Source organism: Cryptomeria japonica, chromosome 10 (assembly GCF_030272615.1).
Source record: "Cryptomeria japonica chromosome 10, Sugi_1.0, whole genome shotgun sequence".
NCBI classification, from domain to species: domain Eukaryota; kingdom Viridiplantae; phylum Streptophyta; class Pinopsida; order Cupressales; family Cupressaceae; genus Cryptomeria; species Cryptomeria japonica.
The window spans coordinates 7117680-7145221 of NC_081414.1; the positions used below are offsets into that span (position 1 = coordinate 7117680).

Consider the following 27542-nt stretch of genomic DNA (forward strand, 5'->3'; position numbering starts at 1 on the left):
AAAAGAAAGAAATAAAGTCTATTAATGTCCACTAATGACCATTGTTGATTAATAACCCAAAAATTACAGCAAGATACAATAGCAGGCAGGAGTGCCTAGTGTCAGATTACAGTACCAGTTCTAATGACTAGCATGATAAAGGACAAAAGACTAATATCCTTCCACACACTTTATATTGATTCTCAAAATGCAACCTCTGCACACATTGATAGTGCTCTTCCTATGATATCTTTGCCTTTGAGAAGTCCATTTCTGGGTGCTGCAAAAGTTCACAGAAACCACATAAGATTTCCAAACAAGAGAAACTCCAAAAACATGAAACAGACATTGAATTGAATGATGATGCAGGCAAATAACTAGAAAGACAAACCTGAGACATAAATTTCTTCAGTATTTCATGTTTTTGCTGTTCCTCACTTGTAGGTAATCCCATGGCCTTTTGCCGTTGATCAAACTGAAAATACAAAATGGAAATCTTTAAACAAGTAAACAAAAAACTTGATTGGACCATGTGCCATACATTAATTAAACATTATAGTAAAAAATTATTTTTGGTCATGCATCATATACAGCCTGATCATCTCATAAATTACTTCCTTGTACAGGAAAAAACCAGTTGAGCAGCATGAAACCTATCAAAAGGTTGATTTACAATTCATATACTTCAATGAGAATAACTGTTCCTCTCAATATAGATTACGAAGTTCCAAAATTTAATCATCACAATGTGACATTTCAACTATCTTTGCTTATGAAAGATAAGTTTATTCACATATCAGGAGTTATTAGACAAAATCCTCCCTTCTTACAATCTCATACGTATTCACTAGTTTGCAAAGCTTTCCACTATACCCATTAGTATTACCATCAGCATTAGCAGAGTGTATGCCCACCAGATTTTAAAACAAGTGCTAATACTCCCAATCCAAGTGATATCATGACAATTCAACATAGTTACCAAGAAACTCCAATAGAAACATGGACAGTATACTTATTCCCATACCCAAATTTCCAACGATTACATTTACATATAAAATAGTCATCTCCTTATTCAATAATAGGTGTACGCTAATTTGGTTGGTTTCTTGTTGTACCAATGATTACATTTACATATAAAATAGTCTTCTACTTATACAATTATAGATGTACCCTAATTTGGTTGGTGTTCTGTTGTCCCTATTTCTGACCTTATAAGAAATTTTGATCTTTTCATTCCACTGTTAAAATGCATCATTGAGTCACCGCCAGAACATACCAAAAACTTTCTCAGTCCTTGTCACTTGGCTAAATGTCAAAATCTTCAAGTGTCAAAGTCTTTGAGTTGATCGCTAGCTCTAACCAAGGTTTCGGCTTTTCTCTTACTTGAATACTTTTCCTCCATTTTCCCCATTCCCCAAACCCCACATTGTCCAATTGATCAAAGTTGTGAGCTTCTATATTGTCATGATTTCTTTTCTTTCCCTGATTCTCTCCTTTTTCTTTCCTGTTGGCGTTTCAAGTTTTTCGCTTTCCCACTTCCTTGTCTACACTGTACATTATCCCTACTTCCTTCGTGCCCCCAAAACTCAGGCTCTTGCTAGTTTTCCATTGTTTGGATCCAAACTTTCAGGCATCCAGCTAACTTGGTATCATGTAAGCATCAAGCCAAGTCCAAGCCCTGGCATTTGTTACTCTTTTGTAGACTCATAGGTTTTTCTCTACACCATTCCAAGAGGATGCCTATCGAGAAATTCTAACCTCTAATTACCAACATGCTACAGAGTTTTATGTTCCTTTTGTCCCAACGTATCAAGTATCCTCTAATCCCAATCCCCACTCACCTACGAGGCAATGAAGATGTTAGCATTCACTCTTGTACCCACTTACTAATTTTTCCGTAAGTATCATGTTTTGCCTCCTCTCATACTTCTATTATAATTTATGGGGTCAAAGCCAAAAAAATTCAAGTACGAGGATCTTTGGGTCAATCTTGACTTTGGTTGGGGTTTTTAGGTTTTCTCTACCTGTCCACTTTTCCTTCAAGTTATCGGTTTCCAAATTTCCCAAAGTTCCAAACCTTCAAACCTTCTCATGCCAACTTGCCCTCCCTCAAAATTCATTTCCCTAGCAAGCATGCATATTGTTCCCCTTTTTCCCGAACTCCAACAAGCAGCAGGTTTGTTGACTTTATTTACCTTCATGCTCAAAAGGTAATATAAGTATCTAAGAATCTCAATCCTCAAACCTTACTAGCTTTTTCTCTTTCAGGTCACACCCAAGTTTTTTTGGAGTTTCTCATCCCTATTTCCAAGTTGCATGTAGTAATTCAGAACCCCAAACCCCACCACCCTAACAGGCATTCCGATTTTCCTTTTCCCTTATCTTTCTAGAATTGGGTAATTAAAACCTTTGCTTTCCATTCCCCATTCCAAATGGCATGAAATATTTACAGCCCTGAATCTAAAATTTTATATTTCAACTAATCTCCAAGGCAAACTATAACAATAGTTATGAAGTCCCAGCCCCTTTCAATACAAACTCTCAACAGAATTTTCAGACCTTCAAAGTTTTCCATAACATCTACCCCCTTGCAGAATTTGTATGCAAGTACCCAGATTCTCAAGTTCCTGCCATTCTTCTTCCTTAGCCCACAGACTTTCAATTCCATATCTACCTAGTATCCCTACACCCAATCCTCAGTTCCTTTGTCCCTTCTAGCAAAGCCACACCCGGTGGTATCTGAACCTTCAGAGCCCTACCAAGAATACACATTGGCTGCGAAACAAGTGCTATGATAACCATGCCCCAGTCAAATATACATTAGTGAATGTGTATGGAGAATAATTGTTCAAAATCATTTGTAAGCCCTAAGGAGGCAATTGGGCAGTTACACAAGGGAGGGAAATTTTTCAAAAGGCAGTGTCTAAGAATTGTAATGGTATTCAACCTGTGATGAATTCTTGTCAAGGAGAATTAAAGAAAAGAAGATTTTGAACTTTTGGAGTCTAAAGAAACCAATAATTTCATCTCAATTTCTTGTGTCCTATATAAAATTATTACTGTATCTTTTCTCACGTTAGAGGCAGTGGCACTAATATCTTTTCTTATGTTCGTTGTGAATCCATTCATCTCTCTATTTCAAAAACATTGTTGTGCGAAATTTTAACAAAGCTTGTTTTCTTTTGAATCTACACTTACACAGTCCTAAAACCCTACCTTTCCACACATTTGTCAAACTCTTTCTTCCATTTGGCAAATTGTTGTGTTCACTATTGTAATATTTAATTGTCTACTAAACTCCATACAACCTCAGAAAAATCCTTGTGAAGTGTACAATTGTATGTATTCCTACAATTTTGTCTTTGAATTAAGGCAGCCTCGCCATCTTGAGCAGGAGTTTTTACCCCAATAACTTTCGGGATTTGATAGAGCAAATCCATTCACCAATAATTTTATTAGTGACTCTGCTGGGAACTCCAATCTAATCATATAAGTAGTTCTTCAATAATATTCAAAAAATGCAAATTTATACAAATGCACATGTATGACAATCTGGTGTAACAGTCCTCTGATTTGACAACCCAACATTGAGTGGTTAGACGGAACAAGAAGACATAATAACTGATTTGAGGAACATTTCCTAGAGAGATCGAAGATCCCAGTGACAATATCATCAAGTCGATAAGATACTAAGCCAAGAAGAGGACCTTGGACAATTATATTCAAACAGAAGCTAACAGAAATCTGATCAGAGGATGATATCCTATCATTATTCAAAGAGTGTTGGTCATTCCACCAGCACCACAACAAAAACTAACCTGACCATGCATAGCCAACCCAAAGAACTCAACAATAAACCTCCAAATGTGTAATGTTCCCTGATGGTACGGTGTGGCTGGCGAGGCAAGGGAAAAGGCCGTACGGTAAATAGGCCATACGGTGGTGAGAGGAGTGGCCGTACAGTGGGATGAGGAGAGGGTCATACGGTGCAAATGCCGTACGGTGGAGTGAAGATTGTACGGTGGTGTGAGGGGTGGCAGTACGGTGTGAATGCCTTACAATAGAGTGAGGGAGACCATACAGTGCAGATGATGTATGGTGGTGTGAGGAGGGATGGCAATACGGTGTGACCGTACAGTGAAGGTGCAGAGGTGCGGTTGGAGTTGGATGGGGGTACGATAGTGGGCCGTACGGTGGGTGTATGCTCGCCAAGTTCCACCCTCGAGCCCTTCAGATACTTAGTCAGTTCGAAGTTGTATAGCGTAGTGGAATGAATTATTATTATCACAAGCACAAGAGACTTAGGTGTAGATAATGAATATTCGCACATGCACAGGAAATTATATTGATAATGATCACACAACAGATTACACAGACTCGGAACAGAAGTAGACTAGGGTGAGAAGGACTCCCACTGAAACTGCGGATGCCAAGTAGGGAGGATCTCTCACCTCCGAAATGACAGACAAGTTGAACTCCAACTGGAATTCGCACAAACAAGAGAAAATACCAAAATTTGCATACCTATGACAAAGACTAACTCAGCCATATATATGGGCTCCAGGAAACTTCCCGAAGGGTTACAAACGGCCGACACAACCAACCAAGACTTGCCTAATCTAATTAAATAAAAGGGCCCGAAAGATTTGTTATTAAATTTGGGGAATTTATTATTTAATTATATCGAGGAGATCACAGTCCTTCCGGGCCAAAAATTGCTTGCCCTCAAGCAATTGCAGGCTTGGATGCTCCAGAATTTGCTCGCCTTCCCAGGTGGCATCCTCGATGGGTAGATTCTTCCAGCGCACAAGGAACTCCTTGACTCTGCATGATCTCAACCTCTTTTCTCTGACATCGATGATCTTCACCGGCTCCTTCTTCGTCAATGGATGGCAGATCCTTGGATACTGTGACACGTTGCTCGACGGCCTTCTTCAGACATGACATGTGAAACATATTGTGAATCCGACTCCCCTCAGGAAGCTCCAACTCGTAGGCAACTTCACTCACTCTCTAAACCACCCTATAGGGTCTATAGAAAGGCGGCTTCAACTTCGCCTTACCACTTGTCTTCAAGGAGGATTGTTTGTGCGGTTGAAGTCGGAGGTATACCAGATCACCAACCTCAAAATTTTGCTCAATCCGGTGTCAGTCAACATACATCTTTTGCTGGTTTTAAGCCCTTTGCAGGTTATCTTTGAGAGATGACAGGATGTCTAAGCTCTCCTGAAGCCAATCTTTGGCCCTCGGTGCATGACTGTCTCCCAATGTCAGGTCAACAAACGAAGAAGGTTCATAACCATACAGTGCTTTGAAAGGTGGCATGCCTATTGACATGTGATAAGTGGTGTTGTAATAGTGTTCACCCAAATGTAACCAGCGAACCCAAGCCTTCTATTGAGCTAAGACGTAGTTCCTGAGATAACCCTCCAACCATTTGTTCACAATCTCAGTCTATCCGTCTGTCTGCGGATGGTAGCTCATGCTGGGTGATAACTCGGTTCCTGCCAACCGAGATAACTCCATCCAGAAGGTACCCAAGAAACGGCTATCCCTTTCATTGACTATGCTTCGCAGTAAACAATGTAAGCGGAATACCTCACGGAAGAACAACTTCGCCACTTGAACTGCTTGATATCCTGTGGGGATGGCAAAGAAATGTGCTTACTTGGTCAAGCGGTCAACTATGACGAAAATGCAATCCTTTCCTTGCACTCTGGGGAGCCCAATAATGAAATCCATCGAGATGCTATCCCATTTCTGGTCGAGGATTGGCAGTGGTTGCAGCAGTCTCGCCGGTAGGGTATACTCAGATTTGTTCTGCTGACAGGTGGAGCATTCTCGTACATACTGCAGGACGTCGTTCTTAAGCCCCTTCTAGGAAAACCTTTCTCGGATCTGTCTGTAGGTTTTCAAGTATCTTGGGTGTCCAGCCAAGGGAGAGTCGTGCATTTCCTTTAGAATCTCTTCCTTCATCTTGGACTCGGGTACTAGATAAATTATGTCCTTGTAGTAAATGATGTCGTCAACCACCTTGTATCGGTCATCCTACACTTCACCATCCATCAGTTCGCAAGCAAAAGTGTTCTTGGAGTATTCAACCAACAGGTGTTCCTTCCAGTCCGCCGAAATCTAGGATAAAGAACATATGGCTGGCCTTCTTGATAGGGCATCAACTACCACGTTATTCTTGCCCTTCACATATTCAATGTTGAAATCAAATGCTTGGACTTTGCTCACCCACTTCCGTTGTCGTTCATTTAGATCCCTCTGCTCCAAGAAATATCACAAGTTGTCTGTCCGCACAACAAACTTTGCCCCGACGAGGTACTGCTGAAACTTCGTCAGTGCGTGCATGATGGCGAGCATCTCCTTGTTGTAGATGGAGTACAACCGCTCAACTCCCGAGAGCTTCCGACTCTCGAACGCAATGGGGTGATGCTCTTGCATCAACACTGCTCCAATGCCTTCTCCCGAGGCATCGCACTCTAGGATGAAAGGGCGAGTGAAGTTTGGTGCCAAATCTGGACACGTACTCATAACTTCTTTTAATTTGTCGAAGGTCTGTTGCGCCTGCGCATTCCAACGGAAGGATCCTTTCTTAGTCAAATCTATCAGTGGTGCCTCAAGCTGTGAAAATCCTTTCACAAACCTTCTATAATAACTGCACAAACCAAAAAATCCACGCAGCTCCGAGAGAGTCTTGGGTGGAGGCCAATCCAAAATTGCCTGAATCTTCTCCTGGTGAACTTGTACCCCCTGGGCGCTGATGACGTGACCCAAGTACAGAACCTTGGTCATTCCAAATTCACATTTGGACCTTTTGGCATACAGTGATTGTGATTCCATAATCCCCAATACTTCATCCAAATGCCCCACATGTTCCTCCCAAGTCTTGTTGTAGATGAGTATGTCATCGAAGAATACCAATAGGAACTTACACAATTGCTTGTTGAATATGTCGTTCGTGCAGGACTGAAAATTGGCCGAAGCATTGGTTAATCCAAACGGCATGACCAAGAACTCATAGTGTTCGTAATGGCAATGAAAGGCTGTCTTTTCCACATCTTGCTCCCTCATACGGATCTGATAGTAGCCGGAGCGGAGATCAATCTTGGAGAAATAGACTGCGCCATGTAGTTCGTCCAGTAGCTCATCGATCCTGGGAATGGGGTATCTATTCTTGATAGTCTTTTTGTTCAGTGCACGGTAGTCAACACACATTCTGAGAGTTCCTTCCTTCTTCTTCACCAGTACCACCGAGGACACAAAGGGGCTAAAGCTGGGTCGGATCCATCCTTTATCGAGGAGTTCCTGGATCGTTTTCTCTATCTCATCCTTGAACTTCTTCGGGTGGCGATAGGGTCCTTCCTCCAACTCGATGGTGTGCTCAAACCCTCGGTGTGGGGGTATACCAAGCGGAATATCAGCAAAGACCAAACTATGCTTATCCAAAACCGACTGAAGTTCCTCATCCTGGTAGTAAGTCGGTTGCTCTTTCATAGGTTTTGTCGAGATCAAGCAATGTGTTGCCCAGACTACTTCATCATGTCTGAAGATTGCTTCCATCCGTTTGGCGGAAATCTCCCTTGGCCCGCTATTCGACATTCCCCTGAGAACCACCTTCCTGCCATCCACCTCGAATGAGAACTCCATCCGCTAGTGATTTGTGTTGCCTAGAACACTTGGCCCAAATAACTCTATTTTGAATGAAAAAAGATTTTCCTTTCAGAAAATACAAAGGCTATACAACTTAAAGGAAAAAAGTTGCCCAAAGGCATGGTCTCATTACAAGTCTTATTTGATAGGCATGATAAATACATCAAAAGCAAAACCCAAGGTGAACCAATCAGCTCTTTGAAATTAGAGAAAGTTAATTATGGTTCAAAACATGAATCCAAATGGGTATGTGGAGGCATGTGTAGCCCACGTAGGTAAAAAAAGAGAGGTTGATCTCATTGTTAATAAGGTTTAAGGATGTGTTAGTATGGTGTTATGATCACCTAAAACTTCATGTCCAAAAAACTTCAGCGGAATTTTCCCCTTAAACCAAGTGTGGCACTTGAGGCACCTTTTAGGCAAAAACAAAGGCAATACAATCCAAGGTAGCAAGAATGATCTTCAAAGGAATACAAGAGATGCTTTGAATTTCTCCTCTTCGGAGATATTATTGTTAGAATATTTGTCATTGATGTCAAAGGTTGAATTGTGTTTATTTATGTCTATTGGTTGAACTCCCTATGTGCCTGGTTGGTTGAGCTCCCCTTATTCTTGCTTGCTAGAGCTACTTGGTTGCTTGTGTACTTGAGCTATATGTATACCTGCTTCAGCAACTTGAGTGTCTGCATCAGCAACTTGTTTGTGTGATTACTTGTTTCCTATCAGCTGCCATGTCAGATTATTGTGCCATTTCAGCAAGTCAGCAAGTCAGCTTATATTGTGTGGGGCCACCTCTTTCCAATGACACGATTTGTGAGAGAATTAATTATCGCATTTTCTTTTAAAAATGATACTTTGGTTCGAATTTTTGGTGGTGTGTTTTAACTTTTAATTATGGCAGAGTATGGTTGAAGGGAATTTTGTTTTGGAAAATATCGTGGAACCTGTAGAGTCACCTGGCAGCCATTATTGAAGCGTTTTTTTTGGTGCATGCCTTTGCTTCAAGTTGTACTCACAACATTTATTGCAGACGCTTTTTTTTTTAGGTCATGAACTTCATGAAGCTCTTTAGAAGATTATTTTTTCTCGTCGAATATTTTTTTATGAAATGGTAATATATGGTTTTTGGCGTATAAGTTGTTGCACGATATATATCTCTGGAGCAGAGTTAATGAAATTTTTTCTTTATGTGATGCTGTTAGTACTTGTTAAGGGTGGTGTCGGCAATTTTCCTTTTGCAGCGTTCATATTCTCATAAACCACGTTTTTGCTAGAAAAACGTTTTTTTTAATATGCAGGGATGTATGTCTGGGTATGGTGGCTAGGAGTTTCGATTTATAATAAGGTGATTCTTCAGGCATGTGAGTTTTTGTTTTTGGTGGGTGCATATTGATATACATACAGAAAACACAAACTCAACAAATTGATGATTTTTGAAGATCCAGGGATGTTGTAGTGTTGTTAGAAAATATTTTCAACTTGTATGCACCAGTTCTTGAGTTGATATATTTTAAGATATTTGTGTTGGAGATTTGCTTTCAGTTTTAGTAGGCTAGGCCATATCCTTGATGTTGTGTTTTCAAAAGTTTTGAATGTAACTTAACCTAACTTCTACGAGAGACTGATTGGTGAATAATTGAGGGGTTGGAGCCTCTGTTGATTCACAGTTGGTGATGTGAGGAGAGTTGGAGCTCTCTTTTGATTATTGTTTTGGGATCTGCGTTGGTGCCCATTTGAAGTTAATGGATGTCTTTTGATGTTTTTTCACTCGAAAGGGTTTTCCACGAGAAATCTGTTGTTATTGTTTTATTGCTCCTCTCTTTGTGTTTTGAGTGGTTTCTGCTCTTAAAAGTTTAAAATTTCCGAGTTCTTCTCAATACTGATTCACACACCCCCCCCCTCCCCCTCTTACTATTGTCCGTGTGCTTCTCAATTGGTATCAAAGCCAGTACCTTCTACAAAAGCTTAAAAGCTTGAAGGTTGTTTCTGTTTGGTCGCAAAATGAATGCCTTATAAGGACTAGCAACAAATAGGGCTCCTCTATTTGACATTTCTAATTATGCCTTCTAGTGTGTCAAAATGAGAGCAAATCTGATGTCTCTTGGATTCAATGTCTGGAACAATGTTGTGTCAGGATACACACCTCCTCAGAATCCTCCATCTACTACTGATGAAAAGAGAGCCTTTGAAAGCAACGCAAAGGCTATGAATGCTATTTTGTGTGGATTGTCAAAATCAGATTTTGTGAAAGTTATGCACTGTGACAGTGCTCAAGCAATGTGGGATAAGCTTAAAAATGCCTACGAAGGAGATGAAAAAGTGAGGCCAAGCTTCAGACTCACCAGATGCAATTTGAAAGTCTAAAAATGAAAGAGGAAGAAAATGTTGTAGCATATTTTCTAAGGGTCGATGAAGTGGTTAATTACTTGAACAAAATCTTATCCTCTCTTGAATAAAATCTTCCCAAATGCTAAAGTATGTGATCAATTGGAAGACTCCAAGGTTTCTACTGTCAGGTCTTGACATGTGGATAAGCTCACTGGTTTGACGTGATATCATTGGAATCACAATGGGACTTACGTTGTATATAAATGTTTGAATGTTGTTGGAACTTGATCATCCGATATTGCAATCTTATGATGCTTTCTCTCCTAAGCTAACTTGAATTGAAGAGAAAGGACAAAAGGAGGAAGGGTAGTGAAAGACTAATCTACTCCTAGGAATGTAAGAAGTAGTGAATGACTTGGTGAGATTCTACTTGACTTTGCTTTGACATCAATGAACAACTGCACAAAGCTAGTGTAATCTTCTAAGGTAAATATATGATGTTCAAATTACCACAAACAACATAGACACCATCAAGGAAATGCATATCAATGTGTGAATAGCAATTGAAGTTAAGCTTGAATAAGGATTCCAATTGACCACGCAAGGCAAGTTTACAATCAGCAAATTGCTCGTAGTATGGATGTGCAAATCTCACCATTAATCATCCACAAGATCTTCCATTCAATTAACCAACATTAGAACAAATGAGAAGTAGAAACCATGCAACTTGTTGAAACAACACGTTTCATCATATCTTCATTCAAAACAACATATTCATTTACAAGTCTTAGCAACAATTTCTTCTTCTCCTACCCTACTCTACTCTAACTTTTAATTCCTAATTGCCTTAGCAACTATTCTTCTACTATTCTAACATTAGCCCTTACAAATGAGAGCAATGAGCCTTATATAGAGGTCTCATTGCAATGAATGGCTCAGATTGACTCACAATCAATGGCCACGATCGAAAGATAGAAACCCTAATTAGGGTTTGTTACAACCACCGTTACATTGGCCAATGAGAGATTAGGATAGGTAAGATAAATAATATTTGATGTGGCGCCATGTGTCAATTATTCCCTCCTTGAATGAATGTTGACTTGATACCCTTTGATTGGACGAATGGTGACTAGAATGCCACCTCAACTTGCCTTGTAGACTTGATCAATTTTGCCTTGAACATTCTTCATGATGCTTGGAATTCCATGTGATAATTTGTATTTCATCCTTATGTTAGGGAATTCCTTGAACTATTTCCTCCTTAACGTTCTCTGAATTTGAGATCCCTTGATGTAGCTCATGTCTCGGATTTGCCTTTCCTTCATTTGTTCACCATCAAGGTGAAGTCTACTTCATGTTCGATCTAGTCCACATCTTTGTTTTTTTGAAATCTTTGTCTTGAAATCCTCTTCTAATCTTTGAAATGTTGATCTTTCTCATTCGCATTTGTGGTGTTGTCCTTGCACTATGCTTGTAGAATTATCTTGGAGCTGATCCTTCATCATTTGTTGCCTTGAAGTGTTCGGCCCTTGGTATCCTTGCAAGATGCATCCCCTTTCACCTCAAGCCTTGATCATCATGCTTTCCTTCCTTGTAGTAGACCTACAAAACAAACAAATATTGAATCAAACACCTATGGGATAAACTTTGTTTCAACCTTGGTGGGAAATCAATCCTTGTAGGGACTAACTCAGCCCTTGAAATTTATCATTGTCTTCATGATCATTTTCTCATGATGGAAATTCGAAGGTCATAGGGACTCCTTGCTCTTAGCAAATTTCACTTCATTTTGATGCCTTACCCTTGGAGTGGAGATTCGATCTCCATAGGGACTCCTCATTCCTCATGACTTATGCTCTTCCTTTGTAATTCTGCTCTCAAGTGGAAATCCGACCCTCATCCGGATTCATTGTCCTTGAAAATGTTGTGTTGATTTGATCACCATTTGATGGAGTGGAAATTCGAACATCATCAGTGTAAATGATGTTCAATTTACATTCAAAATGCAAGTTGTATTCTATTTTGAAATGATCGTGTTCTATGTATTACTGAATTAATATATGAATCTGACTATCTTCTTATTTGTGGCAGGTGAGAGGAGCATTTGTTATTTTCTACGTCCTATCTCACGAATGCCATTCAATATATGTATATAACAAGTGGGGTACGATCAAGCAATGCCTTGATTGGTCATGACCGATCAAGACATTACTTGATCGTGCCTCTTTGTTAATACCAAACAAATGCATGTTCATTACTAATGTCAATCGGTATGTAAATACTTTAACACCCGATGACTATCGGTGTTTACATAATACTAATAGTCGATAGTTATCGGCATGTGTTTAGCCTTAACAGCCGATAACTATTCGGTGTATACTTAACAACCGATAACTATCGGTAAACTTTATCATGCCACCCGATATAGAATGGAGCACATATAACCCGATATTAATCAGTGTTTGATTAATCATTTATTATTATCAATTATGTTAATTGATACAAATTGGAATGCATGAACATGCTTTAGTAATCGATGAACATAAACAAATGATATAGTATGATTATCAATGTTAAGGATTTGATCGAACTGAATAGGTTATTTATATGCACATGTAGAATGGCTATCAAAGAGGAATTAATTGCTTGAAGGTTTCTATCATAATTATCGATATGATAAATGATTGAATGAGAGACTTCATTTGTCTCTCATTCAATCATTTATCTTACCGAAGCTATCATGTATTAACACTCCCTCTTAGCTAGGTAAGATGAATGTAAACAATATATTCAAGCATCACAATTCAATTGATAGTTAGCATTCTTTACTTAATTTAGACATTCTAGAAAATCATACCACCTAATCACATGATATGAAGTATCACCTAAACACGCGATACAGATGTCCATCACGTCAATCTTGTGATGACAGGATATCACTTAAGCATGTGATATCAGTATTGCCTAAACACACAATACTTAAGGATAATCATATGAGGAGAATTAACTTCTCATCTTATCCAAGTTGTGATATGTGCACTAACACTTTATACAAATGTTTTATCACAACACAATCATGGCACATCCATGATACACCAGAGATCCAACATGATAACTGGTTTGGACATTATAAGATCATCACCTTATAATGTCCCCATACAAGTGTTCATTAGCATGAGAGATCGTCATCTCTTAGATAAGAACTCAGGGGATAAAAATCCAAAATGTCCTATCATAACAAGAAGCTTACAAGTTAAACATCTTATTGATATGCAAAATACAGATTGCAAAGCAAATTACCTTTCTATCATACCTAAACCTTTTCTGAAGTGATCAATCTTCACTTTGGAAAGAGGTTTGGTCAGAATATCTGCAATTTGATCTCAAGTACAAACATATTCTAATTGGATCACATTCCTGTCTACCATATCTCGCACATAGTGGTATGGAATCTCAATATGCTTGGATCTGTCATGGAACACTGGATTCACTGAAAGTTTTATGCAGCTCTGATTGTCACAATGTATAACAGTGGGTTTCATAGGCTCTCCAAACAATCCCACAAGCAACTTCCTAAGCCATACTGCTTCTCGGGCAGCCATAGAAGCTGCAATGTATTCTGCCTCGGTGGAGCTTTGAGCTACTAAAGACTGCTTCCTGCTGATCCAAGATATCATGGTTGAACCTAGAGTGAAGCAACACCCTGAAGTGCTCTTTCTGTCAGTTACACTTCCAGCCCAATCTGAATCTGTAAAACCATGGAGGTTTATGTCAACTTTCTCATATTTGAGACCAAGGTTTAGAGTACCTTGTAGGTATCTCATGATGTGCTTTACTACAACCAGATGTATCTCCTTGGGTTCACACATGAACTGACTTAAGGCATTAACTGCATAATAGATATCTGGCCTTGTATTAACCAGGTACATTAGGGACCCAATTATCTGTTTGTAAAGAGTAGAGTCAGTGGGTTGTGACTCTGCTGCTGCTTCTTTAAGTTTATGTAAACTGGTTTCCATAGGAGAGGTCATGGGCCTACAGTTTAGCATTCCGAATTTCTTCAATATATCTAAGGTATACTTCCCTTGGTTTAGTATAATGCTATCAGAATTCTGCCATACTTCCAATCCTAGGAAGTAATGAAGGAGTCCCAAGTCCTTCATGTCAAATTCTTTGGATAGATCTTTCTTGGATTGATCTATAAGATGATCATTTCCTGTGATTAATAAGTCATCAACATATAAAATCAATATTAGCATATCATCTTTATTTCTTTTGTAGTAGCGATTAGGATATGCATCATTCTTGGAGAAACCTAGTCCTGAGAGATGTCAATTATTTCATACCAGGCCCTGGCAGCCTGTTTAAGCCCATAGAGAGCTTTCTTGAGTCTACACACATGAGACTCTGCATCATAGACTTCAAACCCTTCAGGTTGCTCTAGGTAGACTTCTTCTGAGATCTCACCATTTAGAAATGTTGTTTTAACATCCATCTGGTGTACCTTCCACCCCTTAGATGCTGCAATGGCTAATACAACTCTTACTGATGTATATCTGGCAACTGGTGCAAAAGTTTCTTCATAATCTATCATTTCCCTTTGAGAGAAACCTCTAGCTACAAATCTAGCCTTGTGTTTCTCAATACTACCGTCTGCAGCATGTTTAATCTTAAAAAGCCATTTAGATGAAACAACAGATTTCTTAGTTGGCCTAGGAACAATCTCCCAAACATCATTTTTTATAATGGACTAATACTCTTTAGACATGGCATCCTTCCATACTTGATGTTCAAGAGCCTTTGATACATTGTTTGGTTCGACTTTAGAGAGATTATTCATAAGGGCAACATAGCTAGTGAATCTGTTGGGTCTTTTGCTTTCCTTGAAGGTTCCTGAAGGAGCAACAAACTTCTGAGCTTCTGCTACAGTTTTGGTGGCCCATAGTGGTTTTTTCTTGAGGTTTTCTCTAGGTGGACTTTGAGTTTCACTTATAGTTTCCTCGGGATTCTCCCTCTGAAGCTCAGGAGTAGGATCTCTATCTATGCTAGGGGTAGGTATATAGACTTCAGAGTTTAGAGAGCTTTGGGCTCTTTTGAAGGCTAAGTCTTCTTCAAAGATCACATCTCTGCTTAGTTCAATATTCTTTTGGCCAGGTATATAGATCCTGTAAGCTTTGGAGGTTTCACTATATCCTACAAAGATTCCCCTTTTTCCAGAAGGCTGTAGTTTTAATTTTTTCTCCTTAGGTACATGAATATAGACAGGGCATCCAAATATCCTAAGGTGGCTAATATCAGGTTTTGATTTAGTAAAGACTTCCTCAGGGGTTTTATCTTCAAGATGAAAGTGGGGACATCTGTTTTGAATATATACAGCAATGCTAGTTGCTTCTGCCCAAAGATTGATATTTAGATTCTGATCAAGAATCATAGCTTTGGCAGCTTCAACGATTGTCCTATTTTTTCTTTCAGCTATCCCATTTTGTTGAGGGTTATAGGGTATTGTTAAATCCCTCTTAATCCCTGAATTTTTACAAAACTCTTTAAATAATTCTGATGTGTATTCCCCCCCATTGTCAGTTCTTAGGGTTTTAATTTTATTCCCCGAGTAGTTCTCTATTAGTGATTTGAATTCTTTAAAATTATTAAGGATCTCTTCTGATTCTTTATATTTCAGAAAGTAGATCCAAGTTTTCCTAGAGTAGTCATCAACAAAAATTATATAATACAGAAATCCCCCCAATGAAGGTACGGACATAGGTCCACATACATCAGAATGAACTAACTCTAAAATTTTACTTGTTTTCCTAGTACTATTCTGAAAAGCACCCTTAGTATTCTTACCTAGGGCACATCATGTGCATGCCCCTGAATGATATTGCTTTAACTTGGGTAGACCTGTGACAAGGTCCCCCATTGATGATAAAGCTCTAAAATTTAGGTGGCCTAGTCTTCTGTGTCATATTTCATTTGCATCTGTGGTCTCATGAATTAGGGCTAAGTTGGGTTCTGTACATAGCTCATACAAATAGCCTTGTCTTTGACCAATTGTTTTAACTTTCTTGATGGATGAGTTCTTTGGCCAAGCCAGTACTTTGTTGTCCATGAAGGTTACTCTGTATCCATTGTCCTCCAGTGCTGATATTGAGACTAGATTTCTTTTGATGCCTGGAACATATAACACTCCTCTAAGTTGTAATGATACACCCGACTTTAGTTTGATGGTGCAGGTTCCAACTCCTTTGACAGGGTGTGTAGAATCGTCTCCGATAGTTACTTCCTCATCATTCTCTTCTTTCATGGAGTCTACTACTTCTCTGAATCCTGTGATGTGTTTGGATGAGCCACTGTCGATCACCCAGGAGTTCACTTTGTTTGATGCATGATTTGTTAGTGCTGAATAGAGTACATACTTCTCGGAGTCTTCTTCCCTTTTGGATTTTCCTGCTTTGGCAAATGTGGCTTGTTTAGCTCTTTCTAGACATTTGGCAACATAGTGCCCAAATTTGTCACATCTGTAACACTGAATTTGAGAGAGGTCTTTCTTGAAGGAGTTCTTGCCATGACGCCCTTTTCTCTTTCTGAATTGCTTCTGCTTGCCTTTCTTATTTGAGTTCGTATTAAGAACTTGGAGATCTTCATCTATATTCTTCTGTTTGATCCCTTTCTTATTTTGCCTTGATTCCTCTTGGAGACAGTCAGCCTTCAGCCTATCAAACTTTGGAAAGTTATCCCTTGCACTGATGCCTTGGACGAATGTTTCCCATATGCTAGGCAACCCATCTAGAGAAATGAGGGTTAATTATTTGCTTTGGATCTCATATCCAAGGGTTGCCAGTTCATCCCTTAGGGCAGATATTCACATGAAGTAGGCATTGACTGATTCTCCTTTTGTCATGGCTATGTGATTTATCTCTCTTTTTAGAGCCAAGGTTCTACTAGCATTAGATATCTCAAAAGCATCTTCAAGTGCTTTGAACATATTGAAGGTTGTTTCATGTTTCCTTATAATGGGCATAATGTTGTTCCTCATCCCATCAACTATGATTTTGATAGCTTTATCATTTCCTTCTCTCCAAATTGCTTTGTCAGGTTCAGTCTTAGGTTCTTCAGTTTCAGTTTTTACAAACGTTTCAACTTTATTTTCTTTTAGAATCATTTGAATTTTGAATTTCCATGCGAAGAAGTCATCACCTCCTGCAAGCCTGTCTTCAAATCTGATAGCACTAGCCATTGATAGAATTGTGATCTCGAATATATGCTTGATTTGAATTTTACGTAAAATTGAACAACCTCAGGTTCGATTTAACTATAGCTCCGATACCATGTAAATGATGTTCAATTTACATTCAAAATGCAAGTTGTATTCTATTTTGAAATGATCGTGTTCTATGTATTACTGAATTAATATATGAATCTGACTATCTTCTTATTTGTGGCAGGTGAGAGGAGCATTTGTTATTTTCTATGTCCTATCTCACGAATGCCATTCAATATATGTATATGACAAGTGGGGTACGATCAAGCAATGCCTTGATCGGTCCTCTTTGTCAATACCAAACAAATGCATGTTCATTACTAATGTCAATCGATATGTAAATACTTTAACACCCGATGACTATCAGTGTTTGCATAATCCTAACAGCCAATAGTTATCGGCATGTGTTTAGCCTTAACAGCCGATAACTATTCAGTGTATACTTAACAACCGATAACTATCGGTAAACTTTATCATGCCACCCGATATATAATGGAGCACATATAACCCGATATTAATCGGTGTTTGATTAATCATTTATTATTATCAATTATGTTAATCGATACAAATCGGAATGCATGAACATGATTTAGTAATCGATGAACATAAACAAATGATATAGTATGATTATCAATGTTAAGGATTTGATCGAACTGAATAGGTTATTTATATGCACATGTAGAATGGCTATCAAAGAGGAATTAATTGCTTGAAGGTTTCTACCATAATTATCGATATGATAAATGATTGAATGAGAGACTTCATTTGTCTCTCATTCAATCATTTATCTTACCGAAGCTATCATGCATTAACAATCAGGACACTTCAATGTTCCTTACTTTTGTCTCAGCTTGTGATAGGTAATTTGAACAATCAATTTTCCATAATTAACTTAGGTTCAGATTTCAATCAGAAAATTGGAACTATGTAACATAATTCTGGAAATACAAAGGATTTGATCAAAATTTGGAAAATTTGTCCTCAGAAAACCTGATTTTCAGACTTAGGAAAAGTCTGATTTTGATGCTTACGTCTGAAAATGCACCCTTAAACTCAGAAAATGAATGATATTTCATTGTCTCAGGTCTGCTTGCTGAGTTTAAGTGTTTGAGAACCTCTGAAAATAGTGTTTCAATGGCTGGAAATGATCTTGTTCATGGCGCAATCCATATGTCTAAAGCAATCTGCCCTTACCCAGCTGAAAGTCACCACGTTTTGCCTAAATCAATTGCTGGAAGCAACGTATGTGCTCAGAAAAATGGCTGGTAAAAATGTCTCAAATCTGATAATGGTGTCTTTGACCAGCAATGGTGCCCTCTATGCTGTAGCAAACTCCTCCAATAATGGCGCACTTGATGCCTTAAGCACAAAATCACAGTCTCCCAGCAATGGCAAACTTCAAACTTGCTCTTCCAGTTCTCCAACTGTCAAATCAGTCACAAAATAATGTAATATTAGGTGCTGGACTGTATGTTTTATTCATGTTTTTACCTTGCAAACACAACCAATGTGGGATAAAATTTGCCCTTACCAGCCAAGTGGAAAATCGATATGCATCACTTGACCTAATAATTCCAAGATCTCCATTTCCAAACAACCAGCCTACTAGAAACCAAATTGGCAATATGACATGACTAAATGATTGATTCAAGAGCTTATTATATAGGGAAGATCAGGAAAACATATTCTTGTGCCCATCCATTAGTCCTAGGGCTAAAAAAATGGTCCATGACACTTACGCATTGACTATCACATGCTAAACAAAATCTGTGAAATAATTATATTCTATTATTTTGAAGATCTTCAAGAAGATAAAAAAATATACAATTGTATCAGTAAGTATACATAACATGCTATGCCCTTAATCCACTGATTGTATCAGAAGATGTGTAGCTAACTTGTAGCTAACATGACCCTTGATTAAGTTATGTGATCATTTATTTACTCTTGTTAAGGTAATTAAGTCATCCTAGGTGTCATCATAGCAATAGTGGATCACCTCACCAAATTTGCCCATTTTATTGCAATATCCCATCCTTTTATAGCAAGTATAATGACAAAAGCATTGATGGAGAATATACAAAAGTTATGTGGTACCCCCAAGGTTATCATCAATGCTCAAGATCGTATGTTTACTAGTAACTTTTGGATAGATTTATTCTCTTGTTAGGGTACTCAATTGGCTCACAACTCTTCTTATCATCCCTAGTCAAAATGGGCAAATTTGGGTCACCAATAAGTGCTTGGGGGGTATCTTCATTGTTTCACTTCACATAAGCAATCTCATAGTGTGGCTTGGCTATCATGAACCGAATGGTGGTACAACACTTCAATCTGTAGTTCTTCAAAAATGTCCCCATTTATAGGCATTATATAGATACCACCCCTCATCCATCACGTCAGCATTGAGGGTGACAAAGAGTTCAAGCTATGGAAGATCATGTGAATCATCAACAAGTATTTTTTGGACTCGAAGAGAATTTGGTTATGGCACAAAATTGAATGAAACAATATACTGACCAACACCCTAGCAAAATGAGTTTTGAAGTGGCTGATTGGGTTTCCTTAAAATTACAACCTTAAAAACAAAAATTCAAAAAGCAACTAATAAAGAATAACAAGTTACAAAAATTCAAAAAGCAACTAAAGAATAACAAGTTGTCACCAAAATATTATGGTCCATACCAAATTCTACAAAATATTGATAGTGTAGCCTATGAACTTGAGTTTTTAATTTTTCATGCAAAGAAGGTGATTGATCCACATCCCTACGCGGTGTTATCAAGAAGGAAGAATCAACTTGGAATCCAGAGTTATTTCTCCAAACACGCACAAAGAAGTTGAGGACCAGGACTACCACAAACTATTTCATTCAATGAAAAAAATTACTAATTGAAGATGCCATATAAGAAGATGAAGATTTTTTGCAAAAGCATCCACAATTGATCTGCATTAAGGACAATTCTTCTCATTCAAATCGTGTCCAACTTGATCCATTGATTGTGTCGAGCAATATGTGGCCAACTTATGGCTAGCATAGCTCTTAATTATGTTACGTGATCAATTATTTAGTCCTATTTAGGTAATTAGGCCGTTGTAGGTGTTATAATATTTAGGTATTGAAATTGGCGTAGATGGCAACCATGGCACGATTAGGTACATATAAAAGCCAGTTGTTAGTTTATTACCGTCATATTTGCAAATTGTATTCTTCTTGGAGACTTTTCAAGGTTTGCCCCCTCAAAGTGGCTTATTATGCACAAGTATTATCAAGTATTTGCAGCATATTTCCTATTCTATTCTTCTCTTGTGCAAGTTATTTCATTACATAACATATCAAGGATTCCTCAAATTGTGGAATAATTACATGCATAGAGATGGTGAAACATACCAATTTAATTCAAGACAACATGTGAAAGCACACACATAAATGTTGGACTAATCAACTTGTTTATCTAAAAACGAGAACTAAATTTCTATTTTGTTTAATTCCAATCTCCATCCTTGAGTTCTAAACTAAAATAGAGATTGAATCAACTTATTTTATTCACCCATGATGAAAAGGAGCAAATTAATCTTCCGTCATTTTCCTTTCAAATTTGCAAGATGACTAGAAATAAAAATAGGAAAAGACAAAGCATCACCACAAATAAGTGATAGTCTATCTTTGAAATAAATAATACCTCACCAAAACCAACTTGAAGTCTGATTAGTATTTACCGTTAGCCTTCAACCAATCCTAAAGATATTTGGAAGAAAATATTCAATTTAAAGATGAAATGAATAAACGATTGGTTATGCCTTTCCCCTTAACTAATGCACCAACAACATTCATGCACCTACAAAATAATATACTCAATAAATTAGCTAACTCTTTCATCGTCATCTACTTGGACTATATTCCCATCTTCAACAAAGTTTGTCAGAGTCCATTGAGTATGTTGTGTAGGTCCTAGACACATTACACCCATACAAGATGAGCACCAACTTAAGAAAGCATCCATTTGGTGCCTCACAATCCCAATGCACACACTACATCATTGGTGGCATAAGTATAAATATAGGTTCAATAGAGGCCTAGAGTAATCCAATATTGGTCAACTCTGCACTCTCACAAATCTTGTGAGTTTTCTCCTTAACTAATGCACCAGCTATATTCATGCACCTTACAAATAATATGCTAGTGGAATTAACTAGCTCCTTCACCATCATCTACTTAGATTATATTCTCATCTTCAACAAAATTTGTGAGGAGCCCATTGAATGCATCATATAGATCCTAGACACATTACACCAATACAAATTGAGCACCCACTTAAGAAGGCATACATTTGGTGTCTCACAATCCCAATGCATACAATACATCATTGATCACATAGGTATACATGTGGGTTCAATAGAGGACCAGAGTAATCCAAGGTTGGTCAACTCTGCAATCTCACAAAGCTTGTGGGAGTTTTCTTGGACTTGCAAAATTCACAAACAAGTCTTCCTTGAATTCTCTAAAATTGCATGCTGCTAAATCAGATTATACCTGCAAACGATATTTTCAATTGCTCATGCACAACAATACACCTTTGAAGAGGACAAGCAATGCCATTGCATTGTGCTAGTCCTACCCATGATAGGTAATCAGCCCTTCAAGATAAAGATCAATATATTCGATTATGCCATCAGCATTGTACCCACATAGCATTGACAACTAGAGGCATGTGGTTTCGAAGTTTTCAGTGCAGCAATACTCCACCTACAAGAAAGAACTATATGGCATTAAGCAAGTTGTAAAACAATGGCTACATTACATCTTGGAGAAAGAGACCACCATTCACTTTGATCAGAATTCCCTTCAATTCTTAAAATCACAGAAGTAATAGACCATGAGTGCCAGATGAAGTCAATGACATGTTTGCCACAATTCCATGTGGGAATCAAAAACAATAAGGCAAAAGACAATAGATCCTTTTCAACTAATGATAAAAATACAAAAAATGTGACAATGCACATCGCACACTTCATGATTTCAAGGTGAGTAATATAGTTTGGTTCAATCCTAGAAGGAACTATTTATGCTTCCAATCAAAAGATCAAACTGCTACACAAGAGTCCTTACACCATACTTCTTTTTGTGCTTGATCCAACACCATACCTAACTCTTCATCCAATCTTAAAGTGGAACTCCTTAAGTCAAAATTTAAATTGCTGCCTAAGCCAAAAACTCCACCAAAAGATTAAATTCTTCAAACTACAACAATGCACACCATCATGCCATAACTTAGTTGTTCAGAGTAATTAAGGCTAATCAATACAAATCAAACTATGTGGGACACTACAACCTTCAACGAACTCCAATTCAATTTCTGAAGCTAATTAAAGACACAATGGAACCACTGTTCCCTGGCACATCCTCAAAAGCCTATACACCCATCATGCTCACACAAATAGAAATGTTGGAATACACATGGCATAAAACTCCAACACCATTATCTCTGAAAATAACTTCCATCCATTCAAGCAACACTCTATTAGTTTTCCCCAAGTTGGTGCACAAAGCTTAGAGTGCTTTCATAGATCAGATTGGGTGCCACACCTACTGACACTCCAATGATCTTTGCAACATCAAAGGACCCCATGCAACAGAGACCTAGAAGGTGAAAGCCTGAGACTCCGTGAAACAACCTACCAACAAGAAGGTGATCCATTGACCATTATACAACTGAAGCTTCTTATAGCGAGCTATAGTTTTAATTGCCTCACTTATTTTTTGTATATAAATGTAATTGTACTCAAACCATAAAGTTGATAAGTATAAGCATTGCAACTAATTAAATTAGTTAGAAAGCATTTCTCCTAGTTTCTAATCACAGGAATTCTCATTCTTGACCTTCTAGTTATCTGCACCCATATGTAATATACCTGTTTAGTTTGCCTAGAAGGACATTAGTCTATTACTCTGCCTCATGATTCCCTGAATGACAAATATAATGAATGTTTTTTGTTACATGTTCATTATAACAGCATCCTGATCTTCACAATGTAGATCATTCATCCCTCGTGGATCTTGTATTTCTTCTTGGTTGAAGGTTTTGCGGACTACAAGAAATGAGTGTTTAGTACCAAAACATATTGACAAAAAGATCAAGAGTATAGCATGCTATAAGTGCATGTTTTTGATGTTCTTGAATACCTTTAGAAGGAAAATTGGCTCGTAAAGTTGCAAGGGATGATAGAAATAGAAGATATGGCCTTAGCCTTTCTCTTCTGTGTTTCCATTTTATGTATACAATTAATTTCAGCAGTGAAACTCATTTATAGGTCAATTTCCAATTTTCTTAGTACAAATAAAAGCACTTACTATGAGGAAAGCAAACATAAACAGCCAAAATTAATTCATTTATGTGCTACTTACAGATTACTCAAGAAAAATTAGCTATGGAATATATGTGCTAATCAGAGATCAGTTAGACGGTATCAGGTAACAGACAAAACAAAATAGTATATAACTGAGCAATTTTTCAGGCACGTCAACAAGTAGACCACATAAAACTTGACAAGTTTAAAAAACGATAGCATGCAGTGATATCTAGTCAAAATCCAACAAAAATAAAATACTAATCATACACACAACCATGTTTAAAATGGAAATATGCATCTATTTTTTTATCAGTTAATATTTATCAGCTCCAATTCAGCCACACAGGGACTCAAATTTGACAAAGGCATAACCAATCCATGCAAAGTTTAGGTTACTAAAAGACGGCACCAACACTTGCATAAATCAGAAAGAAAAACATGGAGCGCTCAAACAGAAAATTTAGACTTATTTTTCAAAACACATGGTGACACTTGAAACGCTAGAGAAAACACAAAGAAAAGATTTAGTAAAAAGTTAAAACTCAATACCATCATTTTTTCCACTGTCTGTCGTGTTTCTGCATCCAGGTCAGAAAGCTTGCTATTCTCAGGCTCTACTTTTTGAGTATTGATTACAGGTTCACCTTTCACAACACAGTTCCACCACTCCATTTGATTCTGCTTTGTCAGTAAAATTGAGAGTACCTTACCATCCTCTGCTCACAAAATAATATTGTCAGTTTAGTAAGTGTGCCAAATAATAGCCAAAAGATAGCATGACAATAACAAAAGTAAAATATATATACAGCATTTCATAATTACCTATACTCCAGAAGCAGTCATCCACTTTAACCGACTTAGAAAGTTCACCCTGTTCATATATATAAGTATGAATTAAAACTTATAACATAAAGTAGACTAACACAACCAAAGTGGATGAACTGCCCTATACACTTATATAGAATACTTGAGAAGAACAAACATCTCAATATAATTGATAGGGGTTACATTGAGAGACATTACTTACGTTAAGGATAAGATTATTCCCTTTCAGCCCTGCCTTTAGACTATTCTTTTTAATTTCACAAATAATGAATCTTCTTACAGTGCCAGGTGGAAGAGGTATGGTAATTGTAACCTCAGATAAAGTCTGTGTCCAGGAATAATTCTCGAGATCTGCTCCATTACCAGAGTTTGGATCTGCTCAACAGATGCATCCAAAACCATGGTCACTGAGTGTGTGAAGCTTAACGTATAATCAATAGAATATGCAGAAAATGTATACAAGCCATTTTTTACAGGAAAATCAAAAGACCAAATGCATTGTTATTTTCAGATGAAGGTGTAAGCATCTCGAGATACAAAATTTGAACCAGCGACTTCTTTATTAGCATTCTACGTACTCCATGGGCAATTAATATAAACAGAATAATCCACATGCTTCTGAATGAGAGCATAGGAGAGCCTTATAAATGAACACAGGTAATTGAAGAAAACTGATGCTTTAGTAAAAGAATCTCACAATTATGTTCACGATTTGACATTTGACATAAGTCATTAAACTGATTAACTAGCAAATTTCCAGAAAAATCTATTTCCAAAGCAATGGCTGGTCCACAAAGGTTAACTGAACTACAATCTCACTCTAGTGAAATTTAGGGGCAGTTTTGTTGAATAATGTTGGAAATAAAAGTTTTCACGGGTTTTTTAAATGTCCCTTAAATACAAGTAACTTTACAGATAGTTGCATCATAAAAAAGGTTAATTTCTCCAAAGGTTTCAATCTTAGAGAAGGGAATAGGTTTTCTTCTTGATAAGTGTACAACCAGAAGAATACAGAGAATTGGAGATGAGGATTTCATGTGCTTTCTACAGTAGTTTCTTGGATAAACTTTATCTAAAAGATTCGCACTTGATTGAAATGTGGGAATTCAAAGCTGGTCATAATTGAAATTCAAATTGCTCTATGCCTGCTGTCCTATTTTCTGCAAATAATTCGTTCTGGAAATCAAAATTTTCTAACATGGGCATAACATCAAAACAATCTGTTCAGAGTTTGAGAGAGGATTGAACACAGATGTGTTTGTAGGCTGGGTCCACAAGTTAGAAAGCTATTTTGATACATCATTGCAAATTTGCAGGGACGGATGAATTCAGTCATACCAACAGGGCAAGTTTAATTTTGGCCAAAGAAATGATCTCAAAGTTAGAAAGATAGATAAAGAGCTCATTCAAATTCAGCTCTTGAATCCCATTAAAGTGCTATATAGATTATAGGGCTCATAAAGCCTGACATTTCCCTAAGAGGACGCCGAGCAATGGTGGCACAAGAAATGTTTCAAGTACAAGAAACTGAAGCTCAAATAGAGGAGAGCTTAAGTAACCCAATGTAAAGAGACTTGAGAAGATTACTGGAACTGAGAACTCCCAACCATTCCTATTGCTTCTGTATTCTCTGAGGGGTTGACTCCATGAATGCTGGGAAAACTGCAATCTCCGACTAAAAATGAGAAGCTGCCAACTCATTGGAAAGAGTTTAGGTGAGCACTAGAAGAGGGGTGAATTGCCATGTAATCATTTTCTATGCAATTTTCTAAAGCATCTGTAGAAAAGCAGTAGCATTGAATTGCCATGTAACCATTTTCTATGCAATTTTCTAAAGCATCTGTAGAAAAGCAGTAGCATTGAATTGCCATGTAACCATTTTCTATGCAATTTTCTAAAGCATCTGTAGAAAAGCAGTAGCATTGAATTGCCATGTAACCATTTTCTATGCAATTCTTTCCAAACCTCTTCTCTAGGATGGCAGTAACCTTAAATTACCACGCGCCCATTTTCCTGCAATTCTTTTCAAATAAATCAGTAACAGCCAGTGAGTAAATACTGGATGGTCCTCTAACATAGACGACAGGCTCATTTTCTTCTAAGCTCCTAAATACAATATCAAGCAAAAAAAAAATTACAAATACTTGCGATCATTAACTAATATATTAAATTAAATAAAGGTCCCACAGAGAATGGCTACAGCTCTTATATATCCTCATCAGTGTTCGCGTGCAAAGATTTAAAAAGTGAAACGGGAACAAACCGAATCTGAAAGTTTGCTAAAATTGAGGAGCGGTAAATTTTAATAGAAACCCTTCAGTGGATTGTCAAGAAGTAAGTTAAGAAGCTCCCGGCACTTTTAACCAAATTCAAACAAAGCTTAAAAACCTATTTTTAAAATTGCACACGAAATAGTGTGAAGTAATAGACAACAAAAAGAGCTAACCGAGTCCATTCTCGTCAGCATTTGAAGCGCTGAGCTTTGGGCCGGAGCTAGAGTTGGAGCTAGAGCTAGGGTAAGGGTTCTGGGTGGGATTTGGGACCTGCTTTTCTTTCATGCGCTTGTTGTCTTCAGTCTTCTTAACTTTTTCAAGGTCTGATTGGCGCTTCTTTTCTTCAGTATCCTTACTCTTGGCCAGGGAAACAATCTCGGCAATTTTTCGCTCGGCTGCATCGTCTTTGAACAAATCGTGCTTCCTCCGCAAGAAATCTATCACCTTTTCGACAAAATCAAGAGGCGCTTTCTGCTCTAAAAGTTTCTCAAGAACATCATCGTAAGGCCCGTTTGATGCAGAGGGTTCTGCTTCGGCATTTTGTGTAGATTTTTCTTCTTCTTCTTCGACGTAATCTGTAATGATCGCCATCGTCAATGATTGTGAGCAAATAGAGTTGCAATTGCAGAACAGTAGCAGGACAGAGTATCCTTAAGTCGTCAGTTCATGGAATGGTGTAAGAAGACAAGGCTCCGGACGTTCCCGAGAAGACAAGACTTGAACAGTGGGCGTGGCGGGTCCATCCTGGTGATCGTCCCAGGGTGACGCACTGGGGAACGCTCGGCGTAACTTGCGAGATTTGATCAATTGCTTTAATAAAGTTCAAATTGCTCCCAAAGAGACAAAAAAACTCGACCTCCTTAATCGTG

The 27542-nt window shown here is 37.8% G+C and overlaps 1 protein-coding gene across 1 annotated transcript; it reads right to left on the reverse strand.

Moving 5' to 3' along the window:
- On the reverse strand, nt 1–27542 carry LOC131069395 (protein BOBBER 1). Its single transcript, XM_058004793.2, has 6 exons — nt 26847–27542; nt 24603–24775; nt 24398–24446; nt 24125–24291; nt 371–454; nt 1–259 (listed from the first exon to the last, which is right to left on the reverse strand). The coding sequence occupies exons 1-6, from the start codon at nt 27262–27264 to the stop codon at nt 221–223; spliced, it is 930 nt and encodes a 309-aa protein (XP_057860776.1). The 5' UTR covers nt 27265–27542; the 3' UTR covers nt 1–220.